General features: G+C 41.1%; 1 protein-coding gene across 1 annotated transcript in view; it reads left to right on the forward strand.

Annotated features, from left to right (window-relative positions):
- The window catches only part of LOC109909706 (prostacyclin receptor-like), a 44,018-nt gene extending 40,800 nt beyond the window's left edge, over nucleotides 1-3,218 (forward strand). Inside the window, exon 2 of the mRNA XM_020508717.2 lies at nucleotides 200-3,218. Coding sequence (XP_020364306.1) covers nucleotides 200-484 — 285 coding nt within the window. The 3' untranslated portion in view covers nucleotides 485-3,218. The remainder of the gene's footprint in view (nucleotides 1-199) is intronic.
- Nucleotides 3,219-20,529: the final 17,311 nt, after the last annotated feature.

Consider the following 20,529-nt stretch of genomic DNA (forward strand, 5'->3'; position numbering starts at 1 on the left):
CTTTTTATACAGGGTCTTGTGCTTACTCCTCCCTCGCTCTTGTTGCCTCCCCCTTATTACTCTCTTCCCCACCCCCAGCACTCAATTTTTCTGTATCTCTCCCTACACATCAAATGTATGTAACATTTTATGTTGACCAATAAGAGTAGCTACTGAGGATCCTAATAAACTGAACTCTTTCGTATTTAACTCTCCTCAGATTGCCGGTTTCGCCAATGCCATCGAGCCGGTGGGTGACGACCAGGAGAACCTGCTGGCGTTCCGTTTCCAGGCCCTCAACCCCATCGTGGACCCCTGGGTGTTCATCATCTTCCGCAAGTCCGTGTTCCGCCACCTCCGCTCGCTGCTGCGCTGCCGCTTCACGGGGGGAGTGGTGAAGAACACGGCCCACTGCACCTTCTCCTTACCCCCTGACGACCACAGGGAGTCTCCCAAGACCTCCGTCTCCCTGCAGCCCAAACTATACTCCAGCCGGCCCCTCTGATGTGAGGGGTGGGACCCGGGGCAGGAAAGAGGATGGGAGTTATGGATGTATGTATGTGGGAGAGCAGACAATGAGGGAAGGGGTTCTGGATAGAGGATTTGGAGAATTCACTTTGTGGACCACCAGCTCTTACAGGAGGTACCTTATCCGCTATTGACTAGAATGCATATGCGTATACTGATGCATGAGCTACATATTTCATACATGGCCGTGCTGTACAAAAAGACTGCAAAGGAGTGGATAAAGTGATTGATTGTGCCTTTAAACTCACTGTAAACTTAACTCAAAGCAACTGAAAAGGACAGAAACTCCTGCTCCGTACTGAATGTATGCAGGAGAGGACCACTAAGAGGGATTTATTATGGACAACCAGCCCTGGAGGGGAGTAACTACAATGTTTGTTGATCCATCCTCAGTTTTCTCCCATCACAGCCATTAAACTCTGTAACTGTTTTAAAGTCAGCATTCATGGTGAAATCCCTGAGCGGTTTCCTTCCTCTCCGTCAACTGAGTTAGGAAGGACGCCTGTATCTTTGTAGAGACAGGGTGTATTGATACACCATCCAGAGTGTAATGAATAACTTCACCGTGCTCAAAGGGATATTTAATGTCTGCTTTTTTTTACCCATCTTTCCAATGCCCTTCTTTGAGAGGCATCGGAAAACCCTTGTCTTTGTGGTTGAATCTGTGTTTGAAATTCACTGCTCGACTAAGGGACCTTACAGATAATTGTATGTGTGGGGTAAAAATCATGTTAAACCCTATTATTGCACACAGAGTGAGTCCATGCAAGTTATTATGTTAAGCAAATTTGTTAAGACTTGTGAAGCAAATTATTTACTCCTGAATGTATTTAGGCTTGCCATATAACAAAGCAGTTGAATACTTATTGACTCGAGACATTTCAGCTTTTAATTTGAAACGTTTTCAAAAATCATCATCCATTTTAAATTCAGGCTGAAACACAACAAAATGTGGAAAAAGTCAAGGGGTGTGATTAGTTTCTGAAGGCGCTATATAAACCACCCGGTGAAACCCGGGATTTTTTTTTGCACTAGGTCTTCTGTCCAGGTATCACTGGACACCATTTCCAAACTGGGCGAGAATGTTCCTGTTAAAAAAATCTACTAATCATTCTGTTTGCTTACCAAAGATGGTATGGTCGTGTCCACGATTACGACCTGATGGAATTTAGATTTCCTCACTTCCTGAATTATTTCACATCTTGTAAAATGTACACCACGATACATCAAAAACAGACAACATGCCCGTGAGTATGCGCAAGGAAATCAGGTCATTAACTTCATGTGACATCAACAACAGTGTAGTACATCAACATGCACGAACGAGTAACATGTGATTTGTTATGCTGTGTTTCATCGACAGCCCCTTTGCCCTCTTCAACTCTTCACATGGCTGTCTGATCTGTCACATCATTGAAGTGTGGGATGCAGCTTACGCTCTGTTTCGCTGCACTGGTCCATGTAGCGAAAACAGAATGTAGGCCTGCGAGGTCACAAGTACGAGGTCACAGCAGGTCACATTCATACAGCGTGACGGCCTCTCTCTCTCTCTCTGTATGCATGTCCCCTGGATCTAGAGTCAAGTTTTAACGAAGGCCAATCTATTTATCTTCTTGAAAGGCTGAATGGATCATGGATCCTATGCATGTGCACGTGTGACATGTCTTAAACCCACGTCTCAGTTTCCAGACCTTTGCGTCCAACACTTCGTCAATGCGCTGTCGTAGGCAATCAAAGCTGGGGTGTATTATGGGCTCATTGAGAAAGACCTGTGTCTATGGAGCTATTCTGTCGTACAATATATCGTATGAACATTCCTTTGTGTACTCACGCAAGATGGTACCTCTCTTTCGTATTAAGCTAATTCATTTGACCTGTATTGTCACACCAAAAATAATCCTGCAGCCACAGGATTTGAACGCTTAGTCCATAATGTTGTTTGATCGGTGGTTAGTCTATTAGCTGGCCAAAAGTAGGCGACATGAAAAGTGCAATACTGTTAATAGAACCGCGTGTCAGTGTGGGTTGTCAGTGAATTTATGCAAATCACGAAGCTCATCTGCATTTAACGCAGTGCAGTGATCAAATTTAAGATCCTACATTTGTATGAGTTTGTTTGAGTGTAGTTCTGTGTCGGTAGTTCCGTCGTTGAAAAAGCTCACCAAACGATGTTTGAAGATGTTGCTTTTTTTTGGCCTCTTTCTCTTCCGTCACTATGGCTGTGGTCACGCAGGCAGCTCAATTCTGTTATTTCCACATCAAATATTTTTCAGAGCTAATCTGATTACTAAAAAAAAGACCAGAATTGGGCTGCCTGTGTTAACTCAGATTCTGAAAGTGATTGCGTGAAGAGTGCTGGGTTTATGTTTGCAGGTGGTAAGTGCTTTTTTGTGTACGTTTCTATGTGTTCCCTCAGTTGTGTTGTATGGATGGTTGTGTGGTGTTGTGTTTGTGTATGTGAGTGTGTTGTGTGTTGTGTTGTGGTGGTTTTGTTTTCGGAGCTATAATGTGACTCGTGCCCAGCGTGTGTTCCAGTGTGGTTTCTTGCACTTGAGAATATACGGTATCAGATATGTTCTTCAGTATTGGGATCAATTGTAACAAATGTTTAAGTGAATACATGTTACAGACGTGTTATGTATAGGTTGCTGTACATGTTCCTATGTAAAAAATATTCAAATGCCAAATAAAGATTGAAACTATGGTTTCAAGGTGTGAGTACCTTTCCACATGTATAGTTGAAGTCAGAAGTTTACATACACCTGAGCCAAATACATTTAAACTCAGTTTTTCATGATCCCTGACATTTAATCCAAGTAAAAAATCCCTGTCTCAGGTCAGTTAGGATCACCACTTTATTGTAAGAATGTGAAATGTCAGAATAATAGTAGAGAGAATGATTTATTTCAGCTTTTATTTCTTTCATCACATTCCCAGTAGGTCAGAAGTTTACATACACTCAATTAGTATTTGGTAGCATTGCTTTTCAATTGTTTAACTTGGGTCAAACTTTTCGGAGGGGTTTCCACAAGCATCGCACACTAGGGTGGGTGAATTTTGGCCCATTCCTCCTGACAGAGCTGGTGTAACTGAGTCAGGTCTGTAGGCATCCTTGCCCGCACACACTTTTTCAGTTCTGCCCACACATTTTCTATAGGATTGAGGTCAGGGCTTTGTGATGGTCACTCCAATACCTTGACGTTGTTGTCCTTATGCCATTTTGCCACAACTTTGGAAGTATGCTTGGGGTCATTGTCCATTTGGAAGACCCATTTGCGACCAAGCATTAACTTCCTGACTGATGTCTTGAGATGTTGCTTCAATATATCCACATACTTTTCCTCCCTCATGACGCCATCTATTTTGTGAAGTGCACCATCCCCTCCTGCAGCAAAGCACCCCCACAACATGATGCTGCCACCCCTGTGCTTAACGGTTGGGATGGTGTTCTTCGGCTTGCAAGCCTCCCCCTTTTTCCTCCAAACATAACGATGGTCATGACCAAACAGTTCTATTTTTGTTTCATCAGACCAGAGGACATTTCTCCAAAAAGTATGATCTTTATCCCCATGTGCAGTTGCAAACCGTAGTCTGGCTTTTTTATGTTGGTTTTGGAGCAGTGGCTTCTTCCTTGCTGAGTGGCTTTTCAGGTTATGTCATTATATGACTCGTTTTTACTGTGAATATAGATACTATTGAACCTGTTTCCTCCAGCATCTTCACAAGGTCCTTTGCTGCTGTTCTGGGATTGATTTGCACTTTTCGCACCAAAGTACATTTATCTCTAGGAGACAGAACACGTTTCCTTCCTGAGCGGTATGACGGCTGTGTGGTCCCATGGTATTTATACTTTCGTACTATTGTTTGTACAGATGAACGTGGTACCTTCAGGCGTTTGGAAATTGCTCCCAATCTTTTTTCTGAGGTCTTGGCTGATTTCTTTTGATTTCCCCATGACGTCAAGCAAAGAGGCACTGAGTTTGACGGTAGGCCTTGAAATGCATCCACAGGTACACCTCCAATTGACACAAATGATGTCGATTAGCCTATCAGAAGCTTCTAATGCCATGACACCATTTTCTGGAATTTTCCCAGCTGTTTAAAGGCACAGTCAACTTAGTGTATGTAAACTTCTGACCCACTGGAATTGTGATACAGTGAATTATAAGTGAAATAATCCGTCTGTAAACAATTGTTGGAATAATGACTTGTGTCATGCACAAAGGAGATGTCCTAACCGACTTGCCAAAACTGTAGTTTGTTAACAAGAAATTTGTGGAGTGGTTGAAAAACGAGTTTTAATGACTACTACCTAAGTGTATGTAAACTTTCGACTTCAACTGTATGTCTTAATCTGTGATGGGCAAGTTTTTTTTATTGTGCGACCATACAGTATATTTTACATGTTTAATTTCTGTATGTCCTGTACAATTCACAAAGCTTAAAGACATTGCCTATGTGTTTACAGATGAAGGAAAACAGAAACATGACAAGATAAACAGGAATTTGGTTTAGTTGGGGTTTAGACAACACAACTGCTTGGAACTTGCCAGTCAGTCACACACACAAAAAAATAGCCTCTGGGGACAATGACATGACCGTTTACGATTCTTAGAAGTATAGAGAAATAAACTTCATTGGCAAGAGAAATGCCACTCCTATGGTTTACAGTAAGTATAAATATGCAGTCATAAAGTATTCATAAAACTTCACTTCCCCATATGCCATCTCAAAATATAATTTCAGAAGCAGGCAGAGCATGTAGGAAAGGTAGTTGCAGTACAACAACGATGCAGTATATTCTAGAGGTCGACCGATTATGATTTTTCAACGGCGCTACCGATTATTGGAGGACCAAAAAAGGCGATACCGATAAATCGGCCGATTTAAAAATATATATATATATTTGTAATAATGACAATTATAACAATACTGATGGAACACTTATTTTAACTTAATATAATACATCAATAAAATCAATTTAGCCTCAAGTAAATAATGAAACATGTTCAATTTGGTTTAAATAATGCAAAAACAAAGTGTTGGAGAAGAAAGTAAAAGTGCAATATGTGCTATGTAAGAAAGCTAACGTTTCAGTTCCTTGCTCAGAACATGAGAACATATGAAAGCTGGTGCTTCCTTTTAACATGAGTCTTCAAATATTCCCAGGTAAGAAGTTTTAGGTTGTAGTTATTATAGGAATTATAGGACTATTTCCCTCTATACCATTTGTATTTCATTAACCTTTGACTATTAGCTTCCGTCCCTCTCCTCGCTCCTCCCTGGGCTCGAACCAGCAACACAACGACAACAGCCACCCTCGAAGTAGCATTACCCATGCAGAGCAAGGGGAACAACTACTAGGAGGCTCAGATCAAGTGACGTTTGAAACGCTATTAGCGCGCGCTAACTAGCTAGCCATTTCACTTCGGTTACACCAGCCTCATCTCTGGAGTTGATAGGCTTGAAGTCATAAACAGCGCAATGCTTGAAGCACAACAAAGAACTGCTGGCAAAACGCACGAAAGTGCTGTTTGAATGAATGTTTACGCGCCTGCTTCTGACTACCACTGCTCAGTCAGATACTTAGATACTTGTATGCTCAGTCAGATTATATGCAACGCAGGACATGTTAAATAATATCTAGTAATATCATCAACCATGTGTAGTTAACTAGTGATTATGATTGATTATTTTTTATAAGATAAGTTTAATGCTAGCTAGCAACTTACCTTGGCTTACTGCATTCGCGTAACAGGCAGTCTCCTTGTGGAGTGCAACGAGAGAGAGAGAGAGGTCGTTATTGCGTTGAACTAGTTAACTGTAAGGTTGCAAGATTGGGTCCCCCGAGATGACAAGGTGAAAATCTGTCGAGGCAGTTAACCCACCGTTCCTAGGCCATCATTGAAAATAAGAACTTCTTTTAAAAAAAAATATATTATCTGCAAATCGTCGGCCAAAAATACCGATTTACGATTGTCATGAAAACTTGAAATCGGCCCTAATTAAATCGGCCATTCCGATTAATCGGTCGACCTCTGGCATATGCCCTACTAAAAAAAGAGCTTAGTGAAAGACCGAATTGACAGTATAGAGTTGGCACAGACCACAGCATGCCTCACCAGAGGGACTGTCATCTGAACGAGGGCATGAAACCATAACCAACAGATTCTGCCACCACAAAGCCTACTCCTTTACCAAAGCCTTAAGCAACAAAAAAAAATCTAGTAGGAAGTAGAGCAGCTTTACTGACACATTAAACTGATATAGATGCTTCACTTCCCAGCATTGTTTGTGTGTGTGAGTAAGAGAGAGAGAGAGAGAGAGCTACTTACAAGCCAAAAACACTTTATGCTCATTCATAATAAAGAAACAAGTTCCCTATATCAAATTCCCCAGTGATGTGATTCCACTAAGTGGTTGAGGATGGTCCTTCAATTGCAAGAGGATTTCTCATGGTCAAACGACAGCTATGTTTATTTACCACTAAGAGCCAACAGAAACAGGCAAAACCCTCTCCCTGTCTTCATGGCCTTTCATCATCACCATTATCGCAAAGACGTTGTCGAGCAAACGCTACCCGAGTAATTGGAGTGTTATTTGTGCAGGCTATTTGCGTAGATGCTTTTTCATGTAACCACTCTGGTTTAGTAGTGTGTTGTGTGCTCAAGACTGTCGAACCAGCAGGCCTGTCCTTTGAGACACAAGCATTCCAGATACACATTTGGCGCAGGTCTCTACAGCTGATTAGGTCTTGCGATATTTTCAAAATGCATCCTTACTCCCTTCAGTGGCGACATCACTGATGTATCACAATACATTTGTTCGTGACTAAATAAGTCCATGATTAATGATGTACGGTGCATTTGGAGAAAGTATTCAGACCCCTTGACTTTTTCCAGATTTTGTTACATTACAGCCTTATTCTAAATTTAAATTATTTATTTTTTCCCCCTCATCAATCTACACACAATACCCCATAATGACAAAGCAAAAACAGGTTAAAAAAAACATTTAAATAAACTGAAATTTCACATTTACATAAGTATTCAGTATTCTTCTTGGGTATGACACTACAAGCTTGGCACGCCTGTATTTGGGGAGTTTATCCCATTTTTTCCTGCAGATCCTCTCAAGCACTGTCAGGTTGAATGGGGAGCACCACTGCACAGCTATTTTCAGGTCTCTCCAGAGATGTTCAAACCGGTTCAAGTCCGGGCTCTGGCTGGGCCACTCAAGGACATTCAGAGACTTATCCCGAAGCCACTCCTGCATTGTCTTGGCCGTGTGCTTCGGGTTGTTGTCATGTTGGAAGGTGAACCTTTGCCCCAGTTTGAGGTCCTGAGCGCTCTGGAGCAGGTTTTCATCAAGGATCTATCTGTACTTTGCTCCGTTCATCTTTCCCTCGATCCTGACTAGTCTACCAGTCCCTGCCGCTAAAAAACATCCCCACAGCATGATGCTGCCAGTACCATGCCTCACTGTAAGGATGGTGCCAGGTTTCCTCCAGGCGTGACGCTTGGCATTCAGGCCAAAGAGTTCAATCTGTTTCATCAGACCAGAAAATCTTGTTTCTCATGGTCTGAGAGTCCTTTGGGTTTCTTTTGGCAGACTCCAAGCAGGCTGTCATGTGCCTTTTACTGAGGAGTGGCTTCTGTCTGTCCACTCTACCATAAAGGCCTGATTGGTGGAGTGCTGCAGAGATGGTTGTCATTCTGGAAGGTTCTCCCATCTCCACAGAGGAACTCTGGAGTTCTGTCAGAGTGACCATCAGATTCTTTGTCATCTCCCTGACCAAGGCCTTTTATAATTTATTTGTATTTTTAATTTAACCTTTATTTAACTAGACAAGTCAGTTAAGAACAAATTCTTATTTACAATGACGGCCTACCCTTCTCCCCAGATTGTTCAGTTTAGCCAGGCGTCCAGCTCTAGGAAGAATCTTGTTGGTTCCAAACTTCTTCCATTTAAGAATGATGGAGGCCACGGTCTTCTTGGGGACCTTCAATGCTGCACACATTTTTTTGTACCCTTCCCCAGATCTGTGCCTCGACACTCCTGTCTCGGAGCTCTACGGACAAATACTTCAACCGCATGGCTTGGTTTTTACTCTGACATGCACTGTCAACTGTGGGACCTTATATAGACAGATGTTTGCCTTTCCAAATCATGTCCAAACTATTTAATTTAACACCGGTGGACTCCAATCAAGTTGTAGAAAAATCTCAATGATGATCAATAGAAACAAGCAAAGGTTCTGAATAAATAAGGTATTTCTGTATTTTATTTTTAATACATTTGGAAAATGTTCTAAAAACCTGTTTTTGCTTTGTCATTATGGGGTATTGCGTGTGGATTGATGAGTTTTTTTTATCAATACATTTTAGAATAATGATATAACGTAACAAAATATGGAAAAATCATTGTATGCCATCTAGCAGACACATTTATCCAAATCGACTTACATTATAGGTGGTCTCAGGAATTAAACCCACTGTCTTGGCATTGCAAGCACCGTGCTTTACCATCTGGGCTACAGAGGATCAGAAGGACGGAATGATGATTTGCTCTAGTTTTGGAACAGCAGCCTGGTCTGTTGTACAGACAGGAAGCCCATCACTCTGGTTATCTGTGATTCACCAGAGTCTTGACAGTGATTAATCTTTATCTGAAGCAGAACACTAATGAACAGCAGTCCTGGCCCTCACTGAGGTTGTAATTAAAAGTGTTCATTGATTAACCAGATGGAAATAGAATGGATGAACAGAACAGGGAATGATGAACTGAGATGAACCAGACTGATACGTACAGTCGAAGTCGGAAGTTTACATACACCTTAGACAAATACATTTCAACTCAGTTTTTCATAATTTCTGACATTTAATCCAAGTAAAAATTCCCTGTTTTAGGCCAGTTAGGATCATTAGTTTATTTTAAGAATGTGAAATGTCAGAATAATATTAGATAGAATGATTTATTTCAGCTTTTATTTCTTTCATCACATTCCCAGTGGGTCAGAAGTTTACATACACTCAATTAGTATTTGGTAGCATTGCCTTTAAATGTTTTAACTTGGGTCAAACTTTTCGGGTAGCCTTCCACACATTTGATACCAGGCTTTAACTTCCTGACTGATATCTTGAGATGTTGTGTCAATATAGCCACATTTTTTCCCCCTCATGATGCCATCTATTTTGTGAAGTGCACCAGCCCCTCCTGCAGCAAAACACCCCCACAACATGATTCTGCCACCCCCATGCTTAACGGTTGGGATGGTGTTCTTCAGCTTGCAAGCCTCCCCCTTTTTCCTCCAAACATAATGATGGTCATTATGGCCAAGCATTTCTATTTTTGTTTCATCAGACCAGAGGACATTTCTCCAAAAGTATGATCTTTGTCCCCATGTGCAGTTGCAACCGTAGTCTAGCTTTTGTAATGGCGGTGTTGGATCAAGTGCTTCTTCCTTGCTGAGCGGCCTCTCAGGTTATGTCGCTATAGGACTCATTTTACTGTGGATATAGATACTTTTGAACCTGTTTCCTCCAACATCTTCACAAGGTCCTTTGATGTTATTCTGGGATTGATTTGCACCTTTTGCACCAAAGTACGTCCATCTCTAGAAGACAGAACACTTCTCCTTCCTGAGAGGTATGATGGCTGTGGGGACCCTTGGTGTATATAGTTGCATACTATTGTTTGTACAGATGAACGTGGTACCTTCAGGCGTTTGGAAATTGCTCCCAATGATGAACCAGACTTGTGGAGGTATACAATTGTTTTTCTGAGGTCTTGGCTGAATTCTTTTGATTTCCCCATGATGTCAAGCAAGGAGGCACTGAGTTTGAAGGTAGGCCTTGAAATACATCCACAAGTACATCTCCAATTGACTCTAATGATGTCAATTAGCCTATCAGAAGCTTCTAAAGCCATAATTTTCTGGATTTTTCAAAGCTGTTTAAATTCAAACCGTTTCGAAACTTCAGAGTGTTTTCTATCCAAATCTATGAATAATGTGCATATCTTGTATTCTTGGCATGAGTAGCAGGAATTTGAAATTGGGCACGCTATTTATCCAAAAGTGAAAATTCTGCAGACATAATTCAAACCGTTTTAGAAACTTCAGAGTGTTTTCTATCCAATAGTAATAATAATATGCTTTTATTTGCATCTGGGACAGAGTTTGATGCAGTTCACTATGGGCACGCAATTCATCCAAAGTGAAAATACTGCCCCCTATCCTCAACAAGTTATTAAAACAATTTTTTCAACCACTCCACACATTTCTTGTTATTAACTACAGTTTTGGCAAGTCGGTTAGGACATCTACTTTGTGCATGACACAAGTCATTTTTTCCAAAAAGTGTTTACAGGCGGATTATTTCACTTATAATTCACTGTATCACAATTCCAGTGGGTCAGAAGTTTACATACACTAAGTTGACTGTGCCTTTAATGACTCCAACCTAAGTGTGTGTAAACTTCTGACTTCAACTGTAGCAGTATACATACACTTTGACATTAGTATTTTCTTGTTCTTTCATTGTCTTTTGGTCTTTCTTCATCAGAACTCACAGTATTTTTCACATTCTAATTACAGTGGCCAACCTAATCTGTCTGTTACCCTGACCCTCACCTGACACCCTCAGTCTACATCTTTCCCTTTCCTCCTGATAAATTATACTGTGAAACAGTGATCATACTTTGACCTCTGACCTCCTCAGCTTGGGAGTGTGTTGAGAGATACAAAGACTAAGGGCTTGATTCAATCCGCAGCACTGACATTTAAAGAAGATGTTTCCGCATTCGCGGAGACTGCATTCATTGTAAACGCTGCATATTTCGGGTCAATTGGAAATTACCTTTACATTTCAAGCATGCTATAGCGCTGAATTGCGCCCTATTGCGTCATTGTGTGACATCGCAAAGTCTTTGAGAAGGGTCTTAAGCACAACGTTAGATTCTATGGAGAATTCTCGTCTGAAACCACTCCATTGACTTATTGACTAACAGGGAATTCATGTTGAAAGAACATTAACCAAAGTGTGATTTTCAAACAGCAGTTTTCTAAGTGTTATTACATGGGGAGCCCCTTGTCTATGTCTTTTAATGATCTAAAGGCCATGATCCTCCGAGTATGAATCACTTTTCATCTGATTTCAAATGATCCTCATTTTCAGAGTGAACATTCTGTGTTCTAATAACGCCAGAGTGATTGTTATACAGTACCCTATCACGGTGCCTATTTCCAGATTGATTTCCAAAACGACTGGACATTTTTTTTTTACAGGAATGAGAATCACACTAGTTTCCTACTTTTACACATAGAGTGGCAAGAAAAAGTATGTGAACCCTTTGGAATTATTTGGATTTCTGTTTTGACATAAAACTGTATCTGATCTTCATCTAAGTCACAACAATAGACAAAGATGGTGTGCCTAAACTAATAGTACACAAATTATTAGGTTTTTCTTGTCTATATTGAATACATCATTAAACATTCACAGTGTAGGTTGGGAAAAGTATGTGAACCCCTAGGCTAATGACTTCTCCAAAAGCTAATTGGAGTCAGGAGTCAACTAACCTGGAGTCCAATCAATGAGACGAGATTGGTGATTTTGGTTAGAGCTGCCCTGCCCCATAAAAAAACACTCATAAAATGTGAGTTTATAAGAATTTTATAAGAAGCATTGCCTGAGAAGAACCATGCCCCGACCAAAAGAGATCTCAGAAGACCCAAGATTAAGAATTGTCCTGCATAAAACTGGAAAGGGTTACAAAAGTCAGTCCACATTAAGACCAATTGTCTATGAATGGAGAAATTTCAGCACTGTTGCTACTCTCCCTAGGAGTGGCCGTCCTGCAAAGATGACTGCAAGAGCACAGCGCACAATGCTCAATGAGGTTAAGAAGAATCCTAGAATGTCAGCAAAAGACTTACAGAAATCTCTGGAAGATGCTAACATCTCTGTTGACGAGTCTACAATATGTAAAACACTAAACAAGAATGGTGTTCATGGGAGGACACCACGGAAGAAGCCACTTGCTGTCCACCCCAAAAATTGCTACACGTCTGAAGTTCACAAAAGAGCACCTCGATGTTCCACAGCGCTACTGGCAAAATATTCTGTGGACAGATGACTAAAGTTGTGTTGTTTGGAAGGAACACACAACACTATTTGTGGAGAAAAAAAGGCACAGCACACCAACATCACAAAACCTCATCACAACTGTAAACTATGGTGGAGGGAACATCATGGTTTGGGGTTGCTTTGCTGCCTCAGGGCCTGGACAGCTTGCTATCATCGACGGAAAAATTCCCAAGTTTATCAAAACATTTTGCAGGAGAATCTGTCCGCCAATTGAAGCTCAACAGAAGTTAGGTGATGCAACAGGACAACAACCCAAAAGACAGAAGTAAATCAGGGCTTGAACAGGGCTTGAACAGAAGAAAATATGCCTTCTGGAGTAGCCCAGTCAGTCCTGAACTCAACCCGATTGAGATGCTGTGGCACACCAGACATCCCAAGAATATTGTACAACTGAAACCTGTTTTGAAAAGACGAATGGTCCAAAATTCCTCCTGACCGTTGTGCAGGTCTGATCCGCAACTACAGAATACGTTTGAGGTTATTGCTGCCAAAGGAGGGTCAACCGGTTATTAAATCCAAGGGTACACATACTTTTCCCAACCTGCACTGTGAATGTTTACACGGTGTGTTCCATAAAGACATGAAAAATCATAATTGTTTGTGTGTTATTAGTTTAAGCAGACTGTGCTTGTCTATTAGTGTGACTTAGATGATCAGATAGATCAGATACAATTTTATGACCAATTTATGACCAATCCATGTCATTCTAAAGGGTTCGCATACTTTTCCTTCCCACTGTACATATCATACCTCATTGCTGAATGCACACTTTCGATCGAGAACACAAAGAAAAATCCAAGACTGATATCCTGACTTGAGGACAATACAGTCTTGCTCTCTGTGCAGCATACGACTTGTTACCTAGTTTACCAAAGGCGATGTGTTTAACAGAGCTGGTGTGTTCCATTTCACGACATTGCAGTTCCGGCAATGACTCCCCATGGCGTAATTATAATGACCATCAGCGATAATAAGTCAACCTCCAGTGAAAGGTAGGAATCTGTTTTCTGTAACTTGGAACAGAGGACATCACTCCTTTCGGTGCGTAGAGGCTAGACACAGAACTTTTTGCTTAAAGGGCAAGTGACTGTGCAGATGGATTGTGCCTTCATCTGACTACAGCTATCCCACTTTTCCAGAAATGCATGTCTGTCCAGTTGGGGCTGTTCTTTACTGCAGGACAGAATCAAACACCTCATTATGAAAGGTCATGACTTTCATGCCTTCTTTTAACCTTTAGATTTGTAATGGCAAACTCAGTGAGGGAGACAAAGTCACTGTTACAGCCCTAAGGGTCAATGGCCAATGACCCAAGAAGCTCTCTGGAATAGCTGGGGCAAATCATATCAGAATTTAGTCTCTTTGGCTGCCATTATAAAAGGAATTCCGCTGACAGGCTGCCAGAATGGGGTTTTGGGATAAATGCCAAAAATAAGATGCTAGGTTAACACAGGCTTAGAAGATGCATTTAGTTCTATGTGAGGTAATATCAGTCAGTTAACATGACCTTCATGAATTATGAAGCCTTTATGTGCTTTAGGTACTTGTTATGAATACATAAATTCTTCAAAATTCACAAAAAGTGATGTACAAGATCTCCTAAGCCTGTGTTTACCACAGACCTTATTTTCTGCATTTATCCAGTAACCCTCCAAAAAAAACATGAATTTCCCTATAGGCTTTGACCAATGAGTTCAATGCAATTTCATTGAAATGATGTCGAAACGACGTTGATTCAACCAGTTTGTGCCCATCTTCTTCTCCTCCTCCTCCTCCATAGGAAGGCTGGATCTGGGTGACGCGTCGCCGGCTGTAAAAGCGCCAGAAAAGACCACCACACCTCAACAGTAGTCCGAAACAGTCCTCTACGAGGCGAGCCTCTTCCATTCCCTCACACTGCAGTTCCAGGAACCTTCCAGGAACCGGAACAAGTGGAACAAAAAGCTGGTGGTGTGATGCACCATTCAAATGCCATTAGCCAGCTAGCTAGCAAATGAACTGACCCGCCATCATCAGACCTGCAACTCTGTGAGTCACCAACCATCTTACTTTCGTTTTTTGCCTTAAGTCACCTTCTGTCTTATGTAACAATAACAAACATAACATACATTCATGTAGATGATTAATAACAATCGGGTACACTACAGCAAAGGCAACATTTTAACACAATCATGGCAAGGCTGAATCTGCGGGAATGTTTGATCAATACATATACGACCACTAACCGATTTAATAAATACAACTGCAGCTAATTATCGTTTGTAGCAATATTTGGTTTGATTTGAATGAATTCCAACGATTTTGATCTAGGGGCATGAGAACATTTTGCATCCTGCAGATTAGATCTGTCCCTACCCACCAGGTTAAAGTGTGAGGGCTGTGTGAGAGAGTGACTAGACCTTAGACGTTTCCTCCATTATTTCCATGTTCGCCTGTCTGTACGTAATGTTTGCTTGCGTCTTTGCGTGAATCACGGGTAATGTATGAGTGACTAGGGATAAACTGACTGACTTTTTTTTATCAACATCTTCACAGCTGGTGTGAGCTGGTGTGTGTATGAGTTTGTGTGCCCCTTTATTCAAAGTAGACTCCTGATGCCTTAGATGCCTTTTAATGCAGAATTGAACACACTGTATCTCTGCAACTTTTATCTGCAGAGCTCTACAGAATCAGGTTGGACACCCATATCGCCCACAGAGTTTTGCAACCAATTCAGATTCTAATATGCTCACTCACCGTTTGTTTTGTAGAGCACTGCAATGCAGGTGCTGTTGTAACCAGTTCTGCTACATTTGATAAGTGGTACAGTAGTAGTACATCAAAGGCCCGCAATTACAGAACTCTCAACTTTGAGAACTTTTGATTTCTTGAAAAAACTTTTTTATTTTCTTCCAGTGGTGACCAGGTGTCTGTAAAAACAATGATGTTGGGTGACAAACAATGGCTGAGTTATGAAATGCGAGATAATTAGAGAGGGTACATTGGTTGTTTTAGATTTCCCCTCTAAGACGAATATCAGGGGATAATATTATTATCTTACCATTGAGACAGACGGACCAACAAAGCACCTAAATCAACAATAAGGCTTATGCTGGACCAATACCTTTTAGTCCTTGAATGACTGGTCTGCTGAAACGATCACAAAGAATAAGAACAGTTTCAGAATGATTTTCACCATAAAATGACTAACGTGAATAATGTTTCTGTGTTGTGGCATATTATCCTTTATACAAACAATGAGTTTATAAAAACACCAGTCTCAACTTAATGAAATGTTAAAAGTTCAATAAAAAAATGTTTCACACTATGAGGTCGAAATAACACTGTGAAATTGTGAAAATTATGATAATTCCATTTTAGTGTAAGAGCGTGTTCAGCATGACATCACAATCTGATCTGATTATTCTGACCAATGATGAGTCATCTTTTATTTGCATATGCAGGTAGGCGCTAGACTCTAGTAAATACTATCCACCAATCAGGGCTGTGTATGTAAATACATTTACATATGTATCAACACGGCCACACAATCAGTCTGAGCATTTCAATCGTGAAAAAAATTACAGCAAATATACAGTACCAGTCAAGTTTGGACACACCTACTCATTCAAGGGTTTTTCTTTATTTTTTCTATTTTTCTACATAATAATAGTGAAGACATAAAAAAGACGTAAAAACTATGAAATAACACATATGGAATCATGTAGTACCCAAAAAAGAGTTAAGCAAATAAAAATATATTTTATATTCTTCAAAGTAGCCACCCTTTGGCATGATGACAGCTTTGCACACTCTTGGCATTCTCTCAAACAGCTTCACCTGGAATGCTTTTCCAACAGCCTTGAAGGAGTTCCCACATATGCTGAGCACATGTTGGCTGCTTTTCTTTCACTCCACGCTCCAACTCATCCCAAACCATCTCAATTGGGTTGATGTCGGGTGATTGTGAAGGCCAGGTCATCTGATACAGCACTCCATCACTCTCCTTTTTAGTCAAATAGCACTTACACAGCCTAGAGGGGTGTTGGGGAAATGTCCCTCTGAAAAACAAATGATAGTCCCACTAAGCTTAAACCAGATGGGATGGTGTATCGCTGCAGATGCTGTGGTAGCCATGCTGGTTATGTGGGACTTGAATTCTAAATAAATCACTGACAGTGTCACCAGCAAAGCACCATCACACCTCCTCCTCCATGCCTCACAGTGGGAACCATACATGCAGAGTTAATCCGTTCACCTACTCCACGTCTCACAAAGACATGGCGGTTGAAACCAAAAATCTCAAATTTGAACTCATCAGACCAAAGGACATATTTCCACCAGTCTAATGTCCATTGCTCATGTTTCTTGGCTCAAGCAAGTATCTTCTTCTTATTGGTGTCCTTTAGTAGTGGTTTCTTTGCAGCAATTCAACCATGAAGGCCCGATTCACGCAGTCTCCTCTGAACAGTTGATGTTGAGACGTGTTTGTTACTTGAACTCTGTGAAGCTTTCATTTGGGCTGCAATCTGAGGTGCAGTTAACTGGGTCTTCCTTTACTCTGGCGGTCCTCACGAGAGCCAGTTTCATCACAGCGCTTGATGGTTTTTGCGACTGCACTTAAAGAAACTTTAAAATGTCTTGAAATTTTCCAGATTGACTGACCTTCATGTCTTAAAATAATGATGGACTGTCATTTCTCTTTGCTTAATTGAGCTGTTCTTGCCATAATATGGACTTGGTCTTTTACCAAATAGGGCTATCTTCTGTATACCACTCCTACCTTGTCACAACACGACTGATTAACTGACAAGGCACACCTGTTAATTGAAATGCATTCCAGGTGACTACCTCATGAAGCTGGTTGAGATAATTATTTGGTTACTACATGATTCCATATGTGTTATTTCATAGTTTTGATGTCTTCACTATTATTCGACAATGTAGAAAATAGTAAAAAAGAAAGAAAAATCTTTCAATGAGTAGGTGTGTCCAAATGTTTAATTGGTACTTATTTTCATGCAATAAACATACAGTGATGATTACAAATATATATTTTCAACTGCATGGGGGCTTTAAATGTCTAAACATTCTATAACTAAAAAAGGAAACGTCCTCCCACTGTCAACTGCATTTATTTTCAGCAAACTTAACACGTGTAAATATTTGTATGAACATAAGTTCAACAACTGAGACAACTGAACAAGTTCCACAGACATGTGACTTACATAAATTGAATAATGTGTCCCTGAACAAAGGTGGGGGTCAAAATCAAAAGTAACAGTCAGTCTCTGGTGTGGCCACTAGCTGCATTAAGTACTGCAGTGCATCTCCTCATGGACTGCACCAGATTTGCTGTGAGATGTTACCCCACTCTCCCACCAAGGCACCTGCAAGTTCCGGGACAATTCTGGGGGGAATGGCCCTAGCCCTCACCCTCCGATCCAACAGGTCCCAGACGTGTTCAATCGGATTGAGATCCGGGCTCTTTGCTGGCCATGACAGAACATTCCTGTCTTGCAGGAAATCACGCACAGAACGAGCATTATGGCTGGTGGCATTGTATGCTGGAGGGTCATGTCAGGATGAGCCTGCAGGAAGGCTACCACATGAGGGAGGAGGATGTCTTCCCTGTAACGCACAGCGTTGAGATTGCCTGCCATGACAACAAGCTCAGTCCGATGAAGCTGTGACACACCGCCTCAGACAATGAAAGACCCTCCACCCCCATATCGATCCCGCTCCAGAGTACAGGCCTCGGTATAACACTCATTCTTTTGACGATAAACGTGAATCCGACCATCACCCCTGGTGAGACAAAACCGTGACTCGTTAGTGCAGAGCACTTTTTGCCAGTCCTGTCTGGACCAGGGACGGTGGGTTTGTGCCCATAGGCGACATTGCCAGTGATGTCTGGTGAGGACCTGCTTTACAACAGGCCTACAAGCCCTCAGTACAGCCTCTCTCAGCCTCTTGAGGACAGTGTGAGCACTGATGGAGAGATTGTGCGTTCCTGGTGTAACTCGGGCAGTTGTTGTTGCCATCCTGTACCTGTCCCGCACGTGTGATGTTTAGATGTACCGATCCTGTGCAGGTGTTGTTACACATGGTCTGCCACTGCGAAGACGATCAGCTGTCTGTCCTGTCTCCCTGTAGCGCTGTCTTAGGTGTCTCACAGTACAGACATTGCAATTCATTGCCCTGGCCACATCTGCAGTCCTCATGCCTCCTTGCAGCATGCCTAAGGCACGTTCACGCAGATGAGAAGGGACCCTGGGCATCTTTCTTTTGGTGTTTTTCAGTCAGTAGAAAGGCCTCTTTTAGTGTCTTAAGTTTTCATTACTGTGACCTTAATTGCCTACCGTCTGTAAGCTGTTAGTGTCTTAATGACCGTTCCACAGGTGCATGTTCATTAATTGTTTATGGTTCATTGAACAAACACGGGAAACATTGTTTAAACCCTTTACAATGAAGATCTGTGAAGTTATTTGGATTTTTAAGAATTCTTTTTGAAAGACAGGGTCCTGAAAAAGGGACGTTTATCAGCTGACAAATACTTCTTAGCAGATTCCAAGACAACGATACAGCATCACCTAGTGAGGATATGTGAAACTACACTCAGAGCATCACATAGGGCCATTTTAGCCTCCACACATCTTTGAAAAGGTGAGGGCAACACAGAGTTAGACAGAGGACTCTTTATGGATAAAACCTGCTTTGGCATGGACATTGCCATTGAGGGCTTTCACCATTATTTTTTTTGTTGTAACAGTATTTATTAGAATTTCACAATTTTCACCCATATTAAGAGATAAAACAGAGACAAAGCAACAAAAGAAGAAAAAAACAGCACTCACTTACACATATATATGCATATACATACATACACACACACACACCCATACATACACCATTTTCCTCATCCCCATCATCGCGTCTCTCAATACATACATTTTAAACAAACTTACAAACAGAAATTAAACAAAAAAGCTCTGTTTAAACCAAGAAGTTAGGTTCCACACATGGAACGTGCAGTGTAGTTCTGAAATACATAGATCCCCGCCATTCTAAGAGAATCCTTGCAGCATAATAGCTGATACCTCAGGTTCTAGGTAATTTAGATAAGGTTCCCATACTTTGTAGAACTGGTCTGTTTTAGAATGCAATGTACATGTCAGATATTCCAGTGGCACCCATTCAAATAGTATCTTATGCCAATATTTAATAGAAGAACCTTATCACTAATCCACTGTAAGAGGATGTTTTTCCCTGCTGCGAAGGTAAGGATGTTGTAAAGCCTCCTCTTACCCACAGAAGTAACATGCCTACTAGGGAGACCCAACAGTAAAGAAACAGGATCTAATTCTAGATCAACCCCTAGGATCTTTTCAATTTCTTGCAGAACACCAGACCAGTATCTTTGTATTTTGGTACATGACCATAAACAATGTGTTAGGGTGCCTGTATCAGTTTTACATTTAAGACACTGAGGAGAAGAGGAAGTGGGGCTAAAAGCATGTCTGCGATTTGGGGATATATGCAATCTGTGTATTATTCTTAATTGAATTGCTCTAGTACGATTACATATAGATATTGTTTTTGCATATCTCCAAATGTCTTCGTCAATAGTAACAGACAATTCTTTCTCCCACACTTGTTTCACCCTGTGTGTTGACAGCAGAAAAGGACTTTAAAGTATCATAAAACAGACTTACAGACATTTTCCTTTGTGGGAAAAAAAGCATTCTTTCAATGACAGACATATCAGGGTTACCAATTAAGGTGGTGCTCTTCAGAATATGTCTTACTTGTAGGAAGCGGAAAAAGTCCTGCTTTGGGAGTCGATATTTCTCGACCATCTGCTCAAATGACAACATTTGATCAGGAATAAGTC

The sequence above is a fragment of the Oncorhynchus kisutch genome, linkage group LG18, assembly GCF_002021735.2.
Source record: "Oncorhynchus kisutch isolate 150728-3 linkage group LG18, Okis_V2, whole genome shotgun sequence".
In the NCBI taxonomy this organism is placed as follows: Eukaryota; Metazoa; Chordata; class Actinopteri; order Salmoniformes; family Salmonidae; genus Oncorhynchus; species Oncorhynchus kisutch.